General features: G+C 46.2%; 3 protein-coding genes across 6 annotated transcripts in view; 2 read left to right on the top strand and 1 right to left on the bottom strand.

Moving 5' to 3' along the window:
- Nucleotides 1-19,935, top strand: part of dnajc5aa (DnaJ (Hsp40) homolog, subfamily C, member 5aa) — a 118,299-nt gene that overhangs the window by 395 nt on the left and 97,969 nt on the right. The gene's annotated exons all lie outside the window — the stretch shown is intronic.
- LOC144195862 (arf-GAP with GTPase, ANK repeat and PH domain-containing protein 2-like) lies at nucleotides 354-14,592 on the bottom strand. Of its 4 annotated transcripts, none has more exons than XM_077715748.1 (18): nucleotides 14,162-14,592; nucleotides 8,770-8,828; nucleotides 8,228-8,315; nucleotides 8,062-8,147; nucleotides 7,857-8,001; nucleotides 7,011-7,145; nucleotides 6,792-6,910; nucleotides 5,740-5,865; nucleotides 5,556-5,624; nucleotides 5,100-5,204; nucleotides 4,437-4,719; nucleotides 3,975-4,151; nucleotides 3,121-3,180; nucleotides 2,834-2,985; nucleotides 2,109-2,199; nucleotides 1,811-2,033; nucleotides 694-991; nucleotides 354-622 (listed from the first exon to the last, which is right to left on the bottom strand). In XM_077715748.1, the coding sequence occupies exons 1-18, from the start codon at nucleotides 14,316-14,318 to the stop codon at nucleotides 464-466; spliced, it is 2,532 nt and encodes an 843-aa protein (XP_077571874.1). In that variant the 5' UTR covers nucleotides 14,319-14,592; the 3' UTR covers nucleotides 354-463. The 4 variants fall into 4 exon arrangements, with proteins under 4 accessions (XP_077571874.1, XP_077571847.1, XP_077571856.1 ...); XM_077715721.1 differs by lacking the exon at nucleotides 14,162-14,592 and adding an exon at nucleotides 10,385-12,337; XM_077715730.1 differs by lacking the exons at nucleotides 3,121-3,180; nucleotides 14,162-14,592 and adding an exon at nucleotides 10,385-12,337.
- On the top strand, nucleotides 15,361-19,921 carry tspan31 (tetraspanin 31). The gene is made up of 6 exons (XM_077715821.1): nucleotides 15,361-15,554; nucleotides 16,438-16,605; nucleotides 16,686-16,766; nucleotides 16,954-17,103; nucleotides 17,168-17,278; nucleotides 17,877-19,921. The coding sequence occupies exons 1-6, from the start codon at nucleotides 15,492-15,494 to the stop codon at nucleotides 17,949-17,951; spliced, it is 648 nt and encodes a 215-aa protein (XP_077571947.1). The 5' UTR covers nucleotides 15,361-15,491; the 3' UTR covers nucleotides 17,952-19,921.

Here is a 19,935-nt window from a genome sequence, read left to right as displayed (position 1 = left end):
TCTATTTCGCATCATTTCCTGTTGGTTACAGAGCCTTTCTGGACCCCCTCCTGCCATTTTGGCTCAGGGATAGGTTATGTTTGTACATTTTAGATATTTTTTTCTGTTAATTTTAGGGTATTTTGGGTCACTTCCTGTTGTTTTTGGTGTATTTCCGGTTATTTCCTGTTGATGGGGGCTAAGTTGCGACTGCTTTTGTGGCATTTTAAGATAATTTTTGTCACTTTTATTGTTTTGAGGCAAATGTGAGTCACTTCCTCTCAATTCGCATCATTTCCAGTTGTTTTGGGTGTATTTCCGGGTCATTCCATGTTGATTTCAGGTTGTTATTGAGTGCTGAGTCGTAACTTCTTGTGGCATTTTGAGATCATTTCCTGTTAATTTTAGGGTATTTTGGGCCACTCCCTGTTGATTTTTGCCAATTTTTGTATTTTTTATTTTTTGCATCGTGTGTAGGGGGCGCTCACGGGGGGCCAAGGGAGGGCTCATTTTCGGTGGGCGTGGTCTCGTCGGAGCAACCGTGCTGCAGCAAAATGTCCACGCAGCTTTGACTGCCGCTTTTTTTGGCCACGCCCATTGGCGTCCGGCCTTGCTGGTCTCTGGCTTTGGCGTCCATTCCGTACTGGGGACACAAGAAGAAAAACTGTTAATCTCACAATTGAAATAAATCGATCACATGGATGGAAAGGTTACCCAGATGAGCAGCTGCGCCATGACGCCGTCGCCCAATCGGCAGGCGGCGTGCAGGGCGCTTCCAGCAGGGGGCGTTCGGGCGTTCAGAAGCTCCTTGTTGCTGTGGGCCAGGAGGAGGAGGAGGTCCGGCAGGTCTCGCCGGCTCACCGCCGACAGCAGCCGGGCCGCCACGTCCTGGTCTTGGTCCCGGTCTTGGTCCCGGTCTTGGCCCTGGTTCCGGTCCGGGACCGCCGGTTGCAGGGGCGCCACGAAGGTCCGGTGCTCGTACTTGGCGCGGATCCACGATTCTCTCTCCTCGCTGTAAGAAAAGCAAAGTTATGCCACGCCAGAAATCAAGGCCACGCCCTCTTCTGATAAATGACCATCTCAAGCTTGTTCCTGTTAGTTTTCCTGGACTTCCTGTTGATTTTGAGGCCTTTCCCTGACATTTTCTGATGGTTTTGGCTCATTTCCGGTCCACTTCCTGTTGATATTGGGTCTTTTCCTGTTAGTTTTATAGGATGTGGTCACTTCCTGTTGCTTGTGGGGCCTTTCCCTTACATTTCTTGTTATTTTGGGGTGCCTTTTTTGTTTTGGGTAACTTCTGGCTCACTTCCTGTTGAGATCAGGCCTGTTCCAGTTAGTTTTATGGGGTATGGTCACTTCCTGTTGATTGGGAGGGCTTTAACTAACATTTCAGGTGACATTTTGTTGGTTTTGGGTCATTTCTGGTTCACTTCCTGTTGATAATGGGCCTGTTCCTGTTAGTTTTGGGGCGCCTGGTCACTTCCTGTTGGTTTGGGAGCCTTTCCCTTACATTTCCTGTTATTTTGGGGTGATTTTATCTGATTTTGGGTAATTTCCGGTTCACTTCCTGTTGATTTTGGACCTGTTCCTGTCAGTTTTATAGGGTGTGGTCACTTCCGGTTGGTTGTGGGGCATTTTCTGTTAGTTTAGGGTGATTTTTGTTTTGTTTTGGGTCATTTCCGGTTCACTTCCTGTTTATATTGGGCCTGTCCCTGTTAGTTTTATATGGTCTGTGGTCATTTTCTGTTGATTGTCTCTGTCTAAAAATGTTGGAAATCAGCCTCCTAAGCCCCTCCCCCCGAAAAGACAGGCAAAACATCTGAGCACTCACCGCGAAGCGTCGGGGGCGGGCTTAGACCTCCCCAGGGTGCGTCCCTCCCACACGGCGTTGGCCACCCGGTTCCCGATGGCGGCCAGCACCCGCGTCAGCTCGGCGGGCCAGTGGTCCAGGTCCAGGGAGCGCACCCGGGACAGGTGCGTGCCCAGGTTGCGGTGGATCCCCGAGCACTCGATGCAGATCAGGGCGCCCAGGTTCAGGCTGGCCCAGGTGGGGTCTAGGACCAGAGGGGGGGGGGGGGGGGGCGGAGTTATAGTTAGGAAAGTGGGAGGGATTTGAGACCTGGACTCACTGGGTGCCTGGCAGTCCACGCAGAGGTCGTTTCCTTTGGCGTTGCGGATGGCCTGCAGCGCCACCGCCTCGCTCTGGCTGCTGCGACGTGCCTGCGAAAACACGGGGTACAATTTCATCACTTCCTGTTTGTTTGCGGAGACATACGGGTCACTTCCTGTTGATTTAGAGTCTTCCTGGTAGCAACCTATTGATTTTTTTGGGTTACCTTGATTCAGCTTCATCTTTATAATAGAATCATCACTTCCTGTTCATTTGCGGGCCTGTACGGGTCACTTCCTGTTGATTTAGTCACCTATTGTGCCTTCCTGGTACCAATCTATTGTTTTTTTTTTGCCATTCCCTTGATTTGGGCTAACATTCATATTAAAATCATCACTTCCTGTTCATTTCTGGGCACATACAGGTCACTTCCTGTTGATTCAGTCTCTTTTTGTTAATTCTGGGACATTTCTGGGTCCCGTCCAATTGATTTTGAGTCATTCCTTGATTCTGGCTAACCTTGAAATTAAAATCATCACTTCCTGTTCATTTTTGGGTACATATAGGTCACTTCCTGTTGATTCAGAGTCACTTCTTGATCATTTCTGGGCTACTTCCTGTTGGTTTTGCGGCTTATCTGGCTAGAGAGAGTGATTTTCACAACCCGCCATGAAAAGGAGGCGGATATGACTGGGTGTGGGCGGGGCTTGGTTTAAAAAGGCGGAGTTTGGAGTCTGGTTTTACCTTGTTTCTGCTACTCTCGCAAGACTGCAGGCTGGCCAAGATCTGACTCTGAATGGCCGCCACCCACGAGTCCCTCTCCTCCAGACTGGTCGCCTCAAAGTGCCACGTCTGTCCCGTGAACGACACCACCAGGAAGTCGGCGTTTTCTTCATCTGGGGGGGACAAAATGGCGGCCAAGTGAGGGGGAGTGTCGGCGGCAAAGGCGGCGGCAAAGGCGGCGGCAAAGGCGGCGGCATGCGTAATGGAAAGGAAAAGGGAAAAGCCAAGAAAGGGGGTGCCGGAGTTACCTGTCTTGTTAATGTTTCTCAAGCTACCGAAGCTCTTTAACTTCCACATTTTGCGTTTGGCTGCAGAGCGGAAGAGAAAATGGGGGCGGAGCATATGGCGACACAGTCAAGAACAGCAAGGAGAAGCAAAGATAAGATAAGTTAAGCTAATGGAAGAGGTGGCAATGAGAATATAGTCAAATCTTTTGGTTGTCGCTAAACACTTATTGGTTTTGGCGTATTTCTGGGTTATTTCCTGTTGGGTTTGGGTCACTTCCTGTTGGTTTTGAGGCATTTCTTTGTCACTTCCTGTTGGTATTTGTAGAATTTTTTGGGTCACTTCCTTTTGGTTTTGGAGCATTTCTGGGTAATTTCCTGTGGACTTTGGGTAACTTCCTGCAGATTTCAGGTCACTTCCTGTTGGTTTTCGAGCAAATTCTGAGTAACTTCCTGTTTCTCGTTGGGTCACTTCCTGTTGATTTTACATCACTTCCTATTGGTTTTGGAACATTACTTCCTGTTGCTTTTGAGTCACTTCCTGTTAATTTCAGCTCACTTCCTGTTGGTTTTGGAGCATTTCCAGGTTACTTCCTATTACTTTTGCGTCACTTCCTGTTCACTTTACATCTTCCATCTTCCATGTCAATTCCCGTTGATTTTCGCCCATTTCTGGGCCACTTCCTTTAGATTTCTTATGACTCTTTGTTAATTTAGCAACTAGCCAATGGGAACACATTATTAACAAACGGCCCAAATCCCCCGAGTATTGCGTAAACACATCATGTCGGCCACCAAAGCCTTTCAGAAGACGCCTTTGAAGCCGAAATGCTAAAATTAGCCCATTTCTTCCTTTGAAAAGACATTTTAAAAATGACCTTCCGCTTGCCCGACGACGACAGCGGCGCCGCCGCCGGCGCCGGAGGAGGAGGCGGAGCCCGAAGCCGAAGCGTCTCCTTTCTGATTCATGCTCTTCTTCCTCTTGTTCTTCTTGCGGTCGCTCATGGGAGACGATTGGCCGCCATCTTTGGGCGTCGACGTCCCTTCCAGAGCATCTTTTGGCGGGCAAAAAAAAGATATACAGCATTTACTTTCACATTTTCCAAAATACTACCCTCATTTAATATCACCGTATCATCATAATAATCGACACAAAAATAGTTAAATCGTGCTAGCTGGGTTGCTAATTCAGCTACATTAGCCTTACGTAATAATACCGAGAATACAACACTGTTCCGCCATTTTGTGGCTATTCTCATAATAAGACAATTGTCTTCTTCTTGTCTATGTGTCTCGAACATTTTTCCCCCGCTTCTGCCCCCTTCTGGACGGTTACGTACCGACGCTTTGCGCTTTGGCGGACAAAGACGAGGAACAGCGTCGAAGTCCTCGCTCCCCCGCCGCCGTTGAACGGTCGTCCGCCACGGAAAGTGAAAGGCCGACGGGACAACGCGGCGGAACCTCGGCGGCCGGCGTGTCCTTGGTCACCCCGTTGACCCCGGCAAGGGGCACCGGCGGCGAGGGGCCGGCGGGCGCCACCGCCCTCGGTGGCCGCTTGCCGGGAACTTTCACCGTCACTCGCAGAAGGTCAATTTCCTTCCCGTGGGTGTTCTGGACGTAGTCCTGAAACGGAAAGACTCTTAGTTTCTGAGGCGATGGAGTCCAATCCCTTTAAAGAAGGAGGATTGGTCGGCAGTAGTAGAAGCTCCCCCCTTTTCGACAGATTTGATGCGTCCAAAAAACTTTTTTTGCCCTTCCCAAGCTTAAAAAGAACTATCTTTGGATGTCCCAAGATGGCCACCCTTAGGCGACGTTGACATTGAAGTCAATGTATTCATGATCAAATCAAGTCATAACTTGTTTTTTTTTTTTTTTTTTTTTTAAAGTGAGTCAGTTAACAATAGACGGTTTATCGACGACAAAGCGTCTGTTGTTAATTGATTCAATGCCGTAGATGGCGCTAGACGTGCAAGTTGTTGAAAGTGGGAGGGAAGGTTTCTTACACTGGAGCTGGAGTGATAGCAGAGTGTGCCATTTTTGGACAGAGTGACGTATTTCTTCTTCCACTCCTTGTTGAGGGAGCTGCCGCTTCTCTTCCATAGGATGCTCTGAGGAAATAATGCACACTTCAAAACTGGGCGGGGCCTTTTCATTTTGGTTCTATAACAATGTCAAACCTGTTTAATTAATTATTATTATTTTTGTTTAATTCACCTCTTTAACACGATATTATTTATGTATGTGATTGTAAACAAAAATGCATGTTAGTGATGTAAACAGAAAACACTCTGAACAGGAAGTTACCCAAAACTCAACAGGAAGTGGCCCAAAATCAACAGGAAGTGACAAAAAAATTTACAGGAAGTGACAAAAAATGTACATGAAGTGACCCGAAAGCAACAGGAAGTGACCCAAAAGTTAGCAAGTTAGCTTAGCATTGACGTTAGCTTTTCACCTACCTGCTTGATGGGAATAGCCCGAGTGGCTTCCCCCTTTGCGTCGACGCCCCTTTTGTCCGCCTCTCGATTCTGGAAGAAAAAAAAACAGTTTGAGAACGCGCCATGCAGAGAAGGCGGGGCTAAACGTCCACGACGACGACGGCGTGAGATGAAGTCGAAAGAATGGCGGTGGGCGTGAACTGACCTTAAAAAGGGAGGGCCTCCGAGGGACGCCCTTGACGGGGCGGGAAATGGCGCCCCCTTCCCTGTGGCCGAGCACCGGCGTGCAGGGGAGGGAGCAGGCGTAGCCGCCGCCCACGCCGTTGCCCACCTGGAGGGCGGCGACGTTTGGCGGCGGGGCGGGGCCATGGGATGATCATGAAGGTGGAATGGGAGATCGTGATTGGCCGGGGTTGGGTGACCCAAAGTGTGCCGCCGGGATTTCAAAACAAACAAAAAAAACAGACAAAATGGGTGGAGAAATGAATGAGCGAGTGATGACAATGTCGCCCCCAGCAACATGGCCGCCGAGAGGACACGTTGACTAAGGTCTTTACACGAAATGAGAGCATTGAACGGGGGAGGAGGCGCCCTCATTAAACGTACATTCGTTAAAGAGAGCCGTGCTGCGACTAGCTTCCCTCGTCGGCCATTTTGTGTCAGCCGTAAACTACATCATTATCAATGGAGCTTTTTTTATTAGGATTTTCGAAACTATGTTATTGGCTACCGCTTATGGTGGCAGAGATTCAAGCCACTCCCCTTTTTAAAAAATGTTTCTAACTAGATGTTTTTTTTATTATTTTATTCATTATGATAGTAAATTCTAATGAATAGAAAGTGACTTTCAATCAACAGGAAGTGACCCAAATTAAAAAAAAAAGTGGATCAAAATCGACAGGAAGTGGCCTTAAATCAACAGGAAATGACCTAAAATAAACAAAAAGTGGCCCTCCACAGGAAGTGGCCCAAAATCAACAAAGCGATCCAAAATCAACAGAAAGTGGCCCAAAAACGGATTTAGAAATGCTTCAAAATCAACAGGAAGTGACCTAGAATTGCCCCTAAAACAAGGAAGTGACCTAAATGGCTGTCACCGCTCCCGCTGCTAACCATTTGGACGTCCACTCGTCACAAACTCGTGGAAATGAACGGTAACGGGACGATTGGACGGCATGGGGTCATTGGCCCGAGGAGAACTTTGGGTAAGCACTGAGATGGAATCAAAATGGCGGCGACAACGGCGGCTTTCCCGACCTGTCCCGGGAAGGAGGCGGATCCCGGCGTGGATCCTCCGGAGTGACTGGGAGAATTGGGGAGCGACTTGCAGGCCTGGAGACCAGTCTGCTTCTTCTGGGCCACCATCTTCTGGGCGGCTGAACCAAGGAGGGGACAAAGGGGGCGTCACCGGGGACAAAGGGGGCGTCACCCTCAGTTTCTGGGGGCGGAGTCCGTCCGGGGGAGGAGGAGACTTACCCTCGGAGAAGACCCGGTCCACGTTGAATCCGTAGGTGGCGCACGTCTCGTAGAAGAGCCAATGGCGGACGTCCACGCACAACTGACGGGCGCGTTTGTCGTCGATCACTCGCGGGTTGCCGCTGTTGATTTTGTCTAAAAAGCGGGAAATCAAAATTCAAACAGGAAGTGACTGGAAATGTACCAAAAGTGATCCAGGAATGTGATAAAAACATCAGGATGTGACCTGGATATCAACAGGAAATGACTCACAAAAGCCCAAAATAAACAGGAAGTGCCCTGAAATTAACAAAATTGACCCAGAAAAGCCCAAAAATAAACAGGTGTCCCAAAATCAACAGGAAATGACTCACAAAAGCCCAAATTAACCAGGAAGTCTCCTGAAATTTAGAGGGTTTGGCCCAAATCAAACAGGAAGTGTCCCATAATCAACAGGAACTGAACCAAAATACCTAAATTGAACAGGAAGTGTCCCAAAATCAACAGGAAATGACTCACAAAAGCCCCAAATAATCAGACTCCTGAAATTAACAGAAATTGACCCAGAAAACCCCAAAAATAAACAGGAAGTGTCCCAAAATCAACAAGAACTGACCCAGAAAGCCAAAATTAAACAGGAAGTCTCCTGAAATTCAGAGGGTTTGACCCTAATCAAACAGGAAGTGCTCTGAAATGAACAGGAACTGACTCGGAAAAGGATGTGGCCCAAAATCAACAGGAAGTCTCCTGAAATCAACAGATTTTGGCCAAAATCAAACAGGAAGTGTCCCGAAATACAACAGAAATTGACCCAAAAATGCCCAAAATAAAACAGGAAGTGACTTACAAGCCCCTCCCAGGACTCACCTTGAGTGGCGACCACCACGATAGGGACATCGGAGACGTCGGGACGCTGCGAGGCCAGCTGTCCGTAAAGCCGGTAGAGCTCCTGGAAACTGTCTTCGTTCTCCAGACTGAAGACCAGGAGGACGGCGTCCACCCAGCCACTGAACTGAAAGGTCGTACGGGTTGAGACCAGGGTACGACCACGGCACCCTCCAACCGTGGCTACCTGCTCGTCGGGGGGTCCGGCTTCTTCTCGGATCAGGAGCAGGTAACTCTGTCCGTCCACCACCACTTCCTTTTTGTATCTCCCGCCTGATGGACACGGGGAGGGGGCGGGGCATGAGCACCTCTGAGCTTTTTGGGCCGTCGGGTTCGAACCCGGTTTGTCTTACCGTCGGTTTTCTCCAGCGCCACGTAGCTGCCGCTGACGTATTTGGTGACCAGGGCCGATTTGCCGCTTTTGGCGCTTCCCAGAATGCCCTGTAAGAAATAAGAGGTGCTGAACCGGAGATGCTCCAAAAATCAACAGGAAGTGACCCAGAAATGAACAGGAAGTGGCCCAAAATCAACAAAAAGTGGCCCAAAATCAAGAGGAAGTTACCCAAAATAAACAAAGTAGCCAAAAATTAACAGGAAGTTACCCAAAATAAACAATGTAGCCAAAAATCAACAGGAAGTTACCCAAAATAAACAAAAAGTGGCCCAAAATTAACACAGTCACCCAAAATCAACAGGAAGTTACCCAAAATCTACTGGAAGTTACCCAAAATTAACAGGAAGTCACCCAAAATTAACAGGAAGTTAGCCAAAATTCAAACAATCATCCAAAAACAACAGGAAGTTACCCAAAATAGACAAAAAGTGGCCCAAAATAACCAGAAAGTGGCCCAAAGTCAACAGGAAGTTAGCATAAAATCTACAGGAAGTGGCTTACCAGTCTGAGCTCCGGGACGGATCTGGCAAGGCTCCATTCCTGGCTGTTGGCGATGTTGACTGCAGACAAACAACAAACACAGAAACAAAAAACAGTGATATAAATCACTTCATCGTTTCATTCCTATATTTCTATTCAACATTTCAAAAGACAACAAACAGGAAATGAGCCGAAAATGCCTTCCAGTCAAAATCCACAGGAAATGATTACATTTTTACAGGAAGTGACACCGCCAAGGCCTTAAAATGTATAGGAAGTGACCTACAGAACTCCTAAATCAACAGGAATTGACCCACAGACCCGCAAATCAACAGGAAGTGACCCAAAAATACTTCAAAATTGGGAGGAAATGACCTATCGACCCGAATATTGTAGAATAATTTGTATATGTGATTGGTTGCTAGTGTCATTGTGTCCTGTGATTGGCTGAGCACCCATCCATCCAGCACCCAGTTCCCAAATTTGGTTGGTCGGCTGGCCGGGATAGGCTCCGGCACCCCGGAAAAGGAAGGGATATGGTAAATGTGTTGGTACGTTTGATGTCCTTTGTGGCGAGGCGTGAGCAATTAAGCCGCCGCCTCTTCCTCCTCCTCCTCCTCTTGGTTCGTTCGTTGGCTCTCTCTTTCTTTCTGCCTGCCCGGGTGCCGGTTGCCATGGCAACACTTCCTCCCCTCGTCTGAGTGCTCCAACGAATGCGCGACGTGCCTTTTTAGTAACGCCGTAAATACTCGCCCACCAGCTAGCTAACCACATTCAAAGATTGGGCCAGAAAAATGGAGGGTCCTCGATCGGAAATTGGGTCTCAAATGTTGTTGTTATTGAAAAAATATATTGATTATTTATTCCATCATTAATCAAGTCATCACATAACGGACATTTTTTTCTAGGATTCTAGAACAAGTCACCCAATGTCAACAGGAAGTTACCCCGAAATTAACAGGAAGTTACCAAAAATTATCACAAAGTTACCTAAAATCAACAGGAAGTTACCCAAAATTTAAAAAAGTCAACCAAAATTAACAGGAAATTACCCACAATTAGAACGAAGTTACCCAAAACAAATAGGAAGTTACCCAAAAATAACACAACTCAAAATCAACACGGTCACACAGAATAAGGAGGAAGTTACCCAAAATTAACAGGAAGTCACCCAAATTGAACCAGAAGTTACCCAAAATCATCAGCAAGTCAACAAAATCAACAGGAAGTTACCCAAAATCAACAAGAAGTCACCCAAAATCAACAAGTTACCCAAAATTAACAGGAAGTAACACAAAATTAACAGGAAGTTACCCCAAATTAACAGGAAGTCACCCAAAGTGATCAAAAAAGTCACCCAAGATTAACAGGAAGTTACCCAAAATTAACAGGAAGTCACCCAAAGTGATCAAAAAAGTCACCCAAGATTAACAGGAAGTTACCCAAAATTAACAGGAAGTCACCCAAATTCAACAAGAAGTTACCCGTCAATTTAAACGAGTCGGTACTAGCAGGCGTCCAATCCGTTTGGAGATAGGCTAGCAAAGTTCCTTCATTTGCCGCCAAGCCTTCCTCTCCAAATGGTTTGGACATCTATGGTCCTTAAGACCGTATTTTATGGGAGCGGATTTCCTACCTTCCTCCTCGCTGGAATCCCTCTGAATGAAGACGGGATTGGCGGAGGACGACCCCGAATTACTCTTGGTGAAGATCCCGCTGATGAATTTCAACATCTTGCGGTCTTTGGGGGCCCCCCTTTGGCCTTGCTGACCCTCCTTGCTCAAGGCCAGGTCTCGAGAAAGACTCTTCAGGTCACTATTATCCAGAGTCCGACTCTTCCCCTTACGTGGCGCCTTTCCAGACCGTCCACCGCCGCCTCCTACCGGCAAGGAACCCGACTCCGGTCTATCCCGGCGGGGTGGGAGCTCGTCCCCCCGCCTCTCACCGCCACCGGGTTCCGCCCAGGAGGCCCGGCAGGGTCCCGGCGAACGCGAGGGAACCCGACAATCCTTGCGGTCCAGACTCTGGGCCGAGGCGGGGCTACGTTCCCGGGTTTCTCTGGCGTCCCGGCCTCGGGTGGACGCCCCGCCGTGGGGTTTCAGAAGACTCGCCGGACGGATGGGGACCCCACTTCCACTCGGGGTACGAGGCGGGTCCAAATCGCTTTCAGGGGTCTCCGTTTTCCTCCAGTCTGGGTCTCGAGACTTTGGACTCCGGCCTCTCTCTGTCTGGAAGCCATCTTTGGAGGATTGGACCAAGGTTTCTCCCGTCCCCCCTTTGCGGATCTCCTCCCACGGCTCCTCCTTCTTGGTCAACGCCGTCTTCAAGCCTTGGTCTACGGACTTTGGACTGGCGTCTCTTTCTAGCCGGGAACCGTCAGACTGTAGTCCACCTTCCAAGCTCCTCCCTCCATCTTTAAACTGGACAGGATCCTCCAGTTTCCTCATGTCCGAATCCACATTTCCTGGACTTGTCTGTAAAACGATACAAGGTGGTCCATCTTTGAAGCCCCGCCCTCCATCTTTTACCTCATTTGATTGGACAGCAGCCCCTAGAGGTCGATCTGAGACCCCTCCAGTCCCCACCTTGCTCCTCAGAACCTCCTCCTCCGGTCCCCACAAGTCTAAATCCAACAACTCTACATTTTTCCCCATACTTGCTGGAAGCGGAGCCTCCGGGGGTCGAACCGAGGTACTTCCGGTTTCCAAATCCCCCCCAGGGGTGCTTTCCGGTCCCACCCACGCCTCCTCAACCTGAAGCCTCCTCGATTGCGACTCTCCAGACGTGTCATCGGACGACACTCCATCCGGGCCTGGACCGGATTGGACGAAATCCCGGGCAGGTCGTCGCTGGGACTCCGCCCCCTCCACCTCCTTCTCCTGGACCTCCCCCGCATTCTTCTCCTCCTCCTCCTCCTCTACTGCCTCTACCTTGACCAAGGTGAGGGAGATGAGGTAAGTGGTGCGTTGCTGCAAGGCTTCGCTCATGGGGTCCAGCTTGGCTTGACACACGTGTGGCAGACAAACCCAGAACTCAAACCCAAATCTAGCGCCGTGGTGTCATAGACAGGTACCGTCCTCCCACCTGCGGTCCAACTCCATCACCCCCAAATCCTCGTCCTTTGTGGGCACCCCGGATCAAAGTTCTTGTCCCTTGAAACAGCACAGGAGCTCCTCAACCCGAACCCGTGTCCAGTTTTTCAGCCCCGCCCCCTAGCATCTCACCACCCCCCAGAATAGGAAGACGCCCCCGGTCCGGTCGCGGGAAGACGCCGCGCGGCGACGCCGCCTCAAGCACGGCGGAGGAACGCGGCGTCAACGGGAGGAGACGACAACGGCGGCAAAGGGGGGAGCCAACGGGACTCCCTCCCGCGGTCTCCCCGGCGGTCACAGCGAAGAACGGAGACGCCGTGGCGCCGGCCGGCGGTCCGGTCGGATGGCTACACGATGACAATGTCGCTGAAAGGCCCCTCCCTCTTGGTGGGGATTGGCACAATCCTGCGTCTTGGCCGCTTCCTTTAGCGGAACGTGCTGGCTAGCTCGCTCAACGCCGCTCTTTATTGCTTCTCTTCCTCCTCCTCCTCCTCCTCTTCCTCCTCCTCTTGCTCTCCATCTTCCTCCATGAGGCGGGGGCGGGGTGTCTAGGGGGCCGGATGGGAGGGGGCAACGCAAATGAAAATGGCGGACAGATGGAGACGCTTCCCGTCTCGTCTTGATGGAGATTTTTATTCATATTTGATTTTTTAAGAGAGGGATAATACATCAATTTAGTGTATATATGGAAGATTATAGTGGAAGGTAAATTTGCATCTTCAGTTCCTTGTTGGGGTTAATGTTAAAAATACAGGAAAACATCAATCTGGCAACGTTTCCTGATTTTTTTCCCCCTTTTAAATCATTGTCATTTTTTAATCCATCTCTTCTGTGTTTTTAGTTCGAAAATTATGTCAAATCTAAAAATATATTTTAAAAAAATCTAAAAAAATACATTGTTTTAGAACTTTAAAAAATTGAATTTTTAGGGTTTTTAATCCATTTATAAAAAAGCGAAATCTAAATATTATATCTAAAATTACCTTTTAAATCAATAATTGTCATTTTTTAATCCATTTTTATCTGTGTTTTTAGTTCAACAATCATTTTGTAAAATCCAAAAATATTATTATTAGAATTAGTTTTCTTGGTACTATCGGTATTTTTATTATTATTAGTAGTAGTAGGAGTATTGTATTATTATTAGTATTAATATTATTATTAGCAGTATTATTAGTATTATTATTAGTGTTTATTATCATTATTATTATTGTTATGATTACTATGATTATTGTTGGTAGTAGTAGTAGTATTATCATTATTTGTATTATCACTATTATTAACAACATTATTATTATTATCATTAGGATTATTATTATTATTATTAATATCATTTGTAATGTTATTATTAAAATTATTATTATCATTATTATTCAATGTCATATGCATAATTCTCCATATTATGGGATCAATGAAGGAAACAATAACTGCGACAAAAACGAGACAATCTGAGGGCTGTCTACTGGGAGGAGGTGCTATTCACATGTCCACCACTTGAGGGCGCTATTAGAATTTAGGCATCAGTGTCAAACGTGCTAAAAATGAGCAGTAGCTCCTCCTCCTTGTTTGTTGCTAAGGTGTCACAATCTTCCCGACACCGCTGGCACAATCGTTTGCACCTTGCCGCCATTTCCACAACACTCCACAAACGAGGGGCATGTTAATCAGGCGCAAAAAAAAGGAGACACTTCCGTCTTCGTCTATCCCAAAATAATGACATTTCATCTACCTGACAATCATCAAATCAGAAGATAATTAGCGTTGGTTATGATTGGATGATGCCAGAAATGAATGATCCCCTTCAAATTCTCCAAATCAACAGGAAGTCTCGACCCAACTCAGCAGGAAATGATATCAAAATGCCCTAAAATCAACAAAAGTGACCCAAAATCAACAGGAAGTGACTAAATATCAACAAAATTCCCTTCAAATTCTCCAAATCAAAAGAGAGTGGCCCAAAACGATCAGTAAAGTCTTCAAATAAATTGGAAGTGGCCCAAATGTAGAATAAAGTCCCCAAAATCAACAGAAAGTGAGCCAACTCAGCAGGAAATGATATCAAAATTCTCTAAAAGCAACAAAAAGTGACCCAAAACAAACAATAATCTCCCCCAATTCAACAGGAAGTGACTAAATATCAACAAAATCACCGTCAAATCAACAGGAAGTGACAACCAAATGAGTAAATAAGCATAATATATCCATAAAACACTCGAGAGATGCCTACTCGATATATTCAAGCGACAAAAAATGCCACAAAATGAACAGGAAGCAGTTGAAAATTCACAGGAAGTGACCCAAGTTGTCCATTTGCATCCTACCTTGGATCCCTTGGAGGTAAACTCGAAGGCCCGATCGTAGGTTCGAATCTGCCATTTTTTCAAGCTGCCTGGAGAGTCGGCCAATAGCGGCCTGGAGGGATTCGAACCTTTTCACCTCCGCTTTGACGGCGGCCGAGTCCGGCCACTTCCCGCTCATGGTCGCTCGCCGGTGGGGGTGTCGGAGCGGACCGCTTTGGCCCGTTGGATGGAGCTCGAAAGGGGCGAGACGGCGAGACGGGGTGACGGAGTAACGGAAGACTCAAACGACTTCCTTTTTCGGCTCGTTGCGGTTGAAAAACGCCGCGCAAACTTCACTTCCTTTCTCGTACTATTTCAGTAATAAGTCCGTAAGAAAATGACATTGCTAACCGAGATGAATATTTAAATTAGCATGCCGTTAGCTGCCATAGACGGCGTTGGACATTTTGACTATGAGGGGGCGACTGAACAGACGTTGAACAGGAAGTGAGCACAAATTGATACAAAATCAACAGGAAGTGACCTAGAAATGCCACCAAGAGCAACAGGAAGTGAACAATGTACGCTAATCTTCTAAAATCATCAGTTATTTATCCAAAATCAACTGTCATAGATGCAGAAATGGCGCCAAATCTACAGGAAGCCAACCACTGAACAGGAATAGCCCCAAAATGGCATCGTATTAATGGAAAGTGACCCAAAATGGCTTCGTATTATTAGAAGTGACCCAAAATCAACAGTCATGGATGCAGAAATGGCGCCAAATATACAGGAACCCAACCACTAATTAGGAATAGCCCCAAAATGACGTAGTGTTAATAGAAGTGACCCAAAATGGCGTCGTGTCGTTAGAAAGTGACCCACAATGGCGTCGAATCATTAGAAAGTGACCCAAAATCAACAGTTAGAGAAACAGAAATACCCCAAAAATAGAAAATAAACATTTTTGGATCAACAAAAACAAATTTTCAATATAAAAATAAGTTTTAAATTAACGAATGTTTTCATTTTTTAATTTTACTCATGTAAAATACATGTTCCCTTTTAATAATGAAATGAACTTAAAAAGTAAAACTATTCCTCTTTTCCTTAAAATAAATGTAATAAATAATGCCTGTAGTTTCCTTGCAAAGTGTTTAAATGACAGAATAAATACAGGGTTCAACACATAGATAAAAATATATGGACACGTGAATGGAGAACCGGAAGTGTGACGCAGCTGCCGTCCGATCTACTCATTGTTATTGTCTACGAGGACGAGGCTCGAGCCTCCAACAAAAACAATCGTCGTTCCCCAAGCGGTCTCCGGTCTTCTTTTACTTCATATTTGCCCCCCAAAACCGGACTCAAGATGGTCTGCGGAGGCTTCACGTGTTCCAAGAACGCGCTGTGCTCCTTGAACGTGGTTTACATGGTGAGTCGAGCGTCCATTACGGAGCTAACACACCGGGCTAACTCTTGGCTAGCCGCCCTAGCCACCGGCTAGCATTTAAGCTAACCTGAACGCCGAAGTAATATACTCACACTTTTTTTAACCTTTTTCTTTTGACACGCCACTGTTTTAGGCCCGATTTGCTGGTACGTTTGGGTTATTTTATCCTCCTAATGTAGAAAGTAGTTGTTATTGTTAGCCTTGTAGCATTTAGCTAGACCGAGTAGCTGTGTTTTAGGCCAAGTGATGACGTCATTGACGCCGTTGAAACAATGCAATGGAAGTATACTATGTTTGTCATTCATTTTCCAAGTGTCGTGGGGGTGCTGGAGCCCATCCCAACTAGCAGACAAAATAGACGCAAGTAGTTGGTAAAAATGCAATTTCTGTTGTAGGGTCGCAGGGGGTGCTGTAGCCTATCCCGGCCAACTTTGAGCGGAGTGGGTTGTTAGCCAATCACGGAGCGCAATGAGCTAACGCTAATGTTTATTTCTTTTTCTTTTGTCTATTGTATGATTATTTAGCTTATTAGCTTAGCTTGCATGTTTTAGGAATGTGGGAGTAAACTGGAGTACCCAGAGTAAAAACATTGGGAAAACTCCACACATGGGATCGAACCCTTGAGCCCAGGACTGCGAGCCTCTCACACCAACCACTTAACCAATGCACCTCCTTTTAATTTGTCTTAAAATGTATTTTTTTTTTACCTTTTCCAATTTGGTGTTTGTCCAGCCGGTGGGGCTAATCCCAGGGGATCAAACCCTCGACCCCGGGACTGCTAGCCCGTCTCACTAACCACTTTCCAACGTACCACCTTTTCTTTTGTCTTAAAATGTATTTTTTTTTCTAAATTTCCCCATTCCAGCTGGTGGGGCTATTGCTGATCGGCGTGGCGGCGTGGGGGAAGGGCTTCGGCCTGGTGTCCAGCATCCACATCATCGGCGGCGTCATCGCCGTGGGCGTCTTCCTCCTCCTCATCGCCGCCGTGGGGCTGGTGGGAGCGGCGCGCCACCATCAAGTCATGCTCTTCTTCGTATCCTTTACCCCGCCCATCCGAACGTGGCCCCGCCCCCCACACGACAACCTACTTTTACTTAACGCCCGACTCGCCAGTACATGGTCATTCTCTTCGTGGTCTTCCTCTTTCAATTCGGGGTGTCGTGCTCCTGCCTGGCCATGAACCGCGGTCAACAGGTGAGTCGGCTCCGTCACCCCCGGCGGGGCTACATCAGAGGGATCTGTTGTTAGTTCATTTCTATGGGAACAGGATTTGTCCTGAAAAACAACAAAATCAAGAGGAAGTGATACAAAAATTGACAGGAAGTGTCCTGAAAATGACCAAAATCAACAGGAAGTGCCCTGATTTTTTTTGTCCGGACAGGAAGTGCTCCTGAAATCGGCGTGGGGAATGCTGGAGATCAAGACCAAGACGGACCTGGAGACTCAACTCAACTGCTGCGGCTTGCTCAACACCACCATCGACGCCGAGGAACGCCGCCGCTACGAGGACGATCTGCGAGACTGTCCCGCCGTGAGTGGCCCCGCCCCCGACTGACCGAAACCCCCCGTCTCATCCGCCATTTTGTTTTTCACAGCCTTGCAAGGCCACGGCTAAATGCTACACGTGCGGCGACATGATGCTTCACCACGCCAGTGAAGCGCTCAAGATCCTGGGGGGCGTCGGCCTCTTTTTCAGTTTTACCGAGGTGAGTCGTCGGGACGCCAGAGGGATTGGTCGCCGTGTGGGGGTTGGTCGTCAAATTGATTGGTCGCCATGTGGGGGTTGGTCATCAAATTGATTGGTCGTCAAATGGATTTGTCACCGTGGGATTGGTCGCCATGAGGATTGGTCGTCGATTTGATTGGTCAATAGGGGAATTGGTCGTCAGATGGATCGGTCGTTGTGGGGTTGGTCGTCAGGAGGATTGGTTGTCAAATTGATTGTCGGATTGATTGGTCACTGGGATTTGTTGTCGGGTTGATTGGTCGCTGGGGCATTGGTCATCGGTGGACTGGTCGTCCAAATTGATTGGTCGCCCAAATTGATTGGCTGTCAAAATGATTGGTCGTCAAATTGATTGGTCGTCGAATTGATTGGTCGTCAAAATGATTGGTCATCAGGGTTTTGTACAATTGGATTGGTCATCAAATTGATTGGTCGCCAGGGGGTTGGTTACGTTTGGGTCGGTCGTCAAAATGATTGGTCGCCAGAACGATTGGTCGTCGGTGGGGTCGTTGATTTTTGTCCACTGGACCGACGGCGTCCGCTCACCGTCCAATCTTCTTCTCCCCCTCCTTCTCCAGATTTTGGGAGTTTGGCTAGCCGTGCGCTACAGGAACCAGAAGGACCCGCGAGCCAATCCCAGCGCCTTCCTCTAATGGTAAAGCCTACAAGCCCCGCCCACCCCACACACCCGTGAGAAACACCTCCCCCTTTCTTTTTTTTTTTTCTTATCACAGACACACGTTTGATTTCCGTTTTTCGTTTTGTCAGACGGACGTTGAGCGTCTTTCACTTTTGGGTCCAAAATTACAAACGCTTAAAAAATATGATTTAAAAAAAATCCCCATATTCCCTGAACTGTACCTGAGCCAGCCGTCCAATCGGACTGCAGACTTTTGTTTTTGTACATATTTTATTTGTCCTTTCCACGCTAGCTTTTGTTCTGTCTTACGCTAGCTGTCGCTTATTTAATGACCATGAAAAGCCAGAAAAATGTTTGTTTTATTTTTATTTTTTTGTGGCTCAAAGTGCGCCACCTAGTGCTGGGTGATATATATCAACAATTTCTTTACATCCTTATTTTTTGGTTGTTATTGTCACGATAGCTTTTTATGAAGAAATGACACAAAATGGCGTCTCAGTGGCTCTGAATTGAAAAAACAAAGCGTGTGCGCTCACGGTAGTTGGAGGCTGCCCTCTACTGGATACATTTTGAACTTTCATTCAGCAATTCTGCAATGAACAAAAACACATTGGGCCAAATGCAGTAATCCCTCGATTATCGCGAATTCACTACTTTGGGAAGATTTTCGGCTATTATTTTTTTTAAAAAATAAATCCATATGCCATATCAAAAAATATTGCCCAGCACTAATACTTTTTTTTGATGCTTGGATTTATATTTGACATTATTATAGCGTAAGTTATTGGAGAATACATTATTCTATTAAAATAGCAATGAATAAATCAGCAAAAAAAAATGGAAAAGCCCCAATTTTAAATTTAAAAAAATCAAATATAAATATTGGAAAAATACATATTCTTTCCTGTTATTTTGATGTTTTTTTCTGCAAAATCTAATCATTTTGAATACATTTTCTAAAAAAAATTATATTCAGTATTTTCGCATTAATACAAATTTTAGGTAGAAATTAAAAATTAAAATACTACATTACAAATTGTTATGGGGAAAATCACATTTAAAAAAACTTAAGGAATATTATTATTTTTTTAATTCAAATTTTTAGCTGCATTTTTTAAATATCTAATTCCTTATTTAATTTTTTTCCTAAATAATATTTTAATGTACTTCTGTATTCCTCCATCAAATGATGTCAATCCAGGCCTGGCAAATTTATTAATTTAATTTTTTTTTGTCAATAATGACTGTGTTGATCAGTGTTAACTACTTTGTACAAAGAAAAGATTTTAATTTATTTGTAATGTTTCCTACTGATTTCATGACATGGTTTTCTCGCTTTCAAGCCTATCTGCCCAATCAGATGCTAATAGGCGTCCAATCATCCTACCGTAGATGTCCAGTCCCTTATCAAAGACTGAAAATTTACATTTTTAAATATTAAAAAAAAAATCTTTTGGACTGGGAGAATCCGGCAGCCATAGAAAATCCTTTCCAGTACAAAACCACAATATTTACCATTTCTATTCCCATTTATGTCTGCTGCCGTCCCTCCCAGTCCAAACCAATTGGACACCGGCACCGTCAATAGCAGAAATGGTAACCGAATAACCGATGTTTTGTCACGGGTGAAATCCTATCATGATGGTTATGACTTGATTTGAATGCCAATTCATTGACTTGAATGGGAATGTCGCTTGGTGGTGGCCATCTTGGTACAGAAAAAGAAAGCTTTATTTGTTTTTCTGCTGGCAATTCTGATGAGTTTTTCACAAGGTGACGCTAGGCGTCCAATCCCTTGGAAGTGAAAGGTTGGAGGCGAATGAAAAAAGGTTTGTTCGCTGCCGTCTTATCATTTAAAAAGTGATTGGACGCCAAGTGTAACTTTTGTTATTTGGATTTTAGTGTGTGTGCATTTGTGGTCCAAATGTAATTTTTCCCTTCGTCTTGGGAATTTATTTTACAAATAAAAAAAAGCAAATTGGACTTGTGCTTTTAAT

Source organism: Stigmatopora nigra, chromosome 1, assembly GCF_051989575.1.
Source record: "Stigmatopora nigra isolate UIUO_SnigA chromosome 1, RoL_Snig_1.1, whole genome shotgun sequence".
Taxonomy (NCBI): Eukaryota; Metazoa; Chordata; class Actinopteri; order Syngnathiformes; family Syngnathidae; genus Stigmatopora; species Stigmatopora nigra.
This window is presented reverse-complemented; position numbering and strand designations above follow the sequence as displayed.

Excerpts from the sequence above, each read along its gene's own strand:
- LOC144195862 (XM_077715721.1), bottom strand. The coding sequence starts at position 11,735 with ATGAGCGAAGCCTTGCAGCAACGCACCACTTACCTCATCTCCCTCACC. Across the intron at positions 5,205-5,555 it reads GGGCTATTCCCATCAAGCAG|AGCATCCTATGGAAGAGAAG; the intron begins GTAGGTGAAAAG and ends TTATTTCCTCAG. Across the intron at positions 2,200-2,833 it reads GCGAGAGTAGCAGAAACAAG|GCACGTCGCAGCAGCCAGAG; the intron begins GTAAAACCAGAC and ends GTGTTTTCGCAG.
- tspan31 (XM_077715821.1), top strand. The coding sequence starts at position 15,492 with ATGGTCTGCGGAGGCTTCACGTGTTCCAAGAACGCGCTGTGCTCCTTG. Across the intron at positions 16,767-16,953 it reads CCATGAACCGCGGTCAACAG|GAAGTGCTCCTGAAATCGGC; the intron begins GTGAGTCGGCTC and ends TTGTCCGGACAG. Across the intron at positions 17,104-17,167 it reads ATCTGCGAGACTGTCCCGCC|CCTTGCAAGGCCACGGCTAA; the intron begins GTGAGTGGCCCC and ends TGTTTTTCACAG.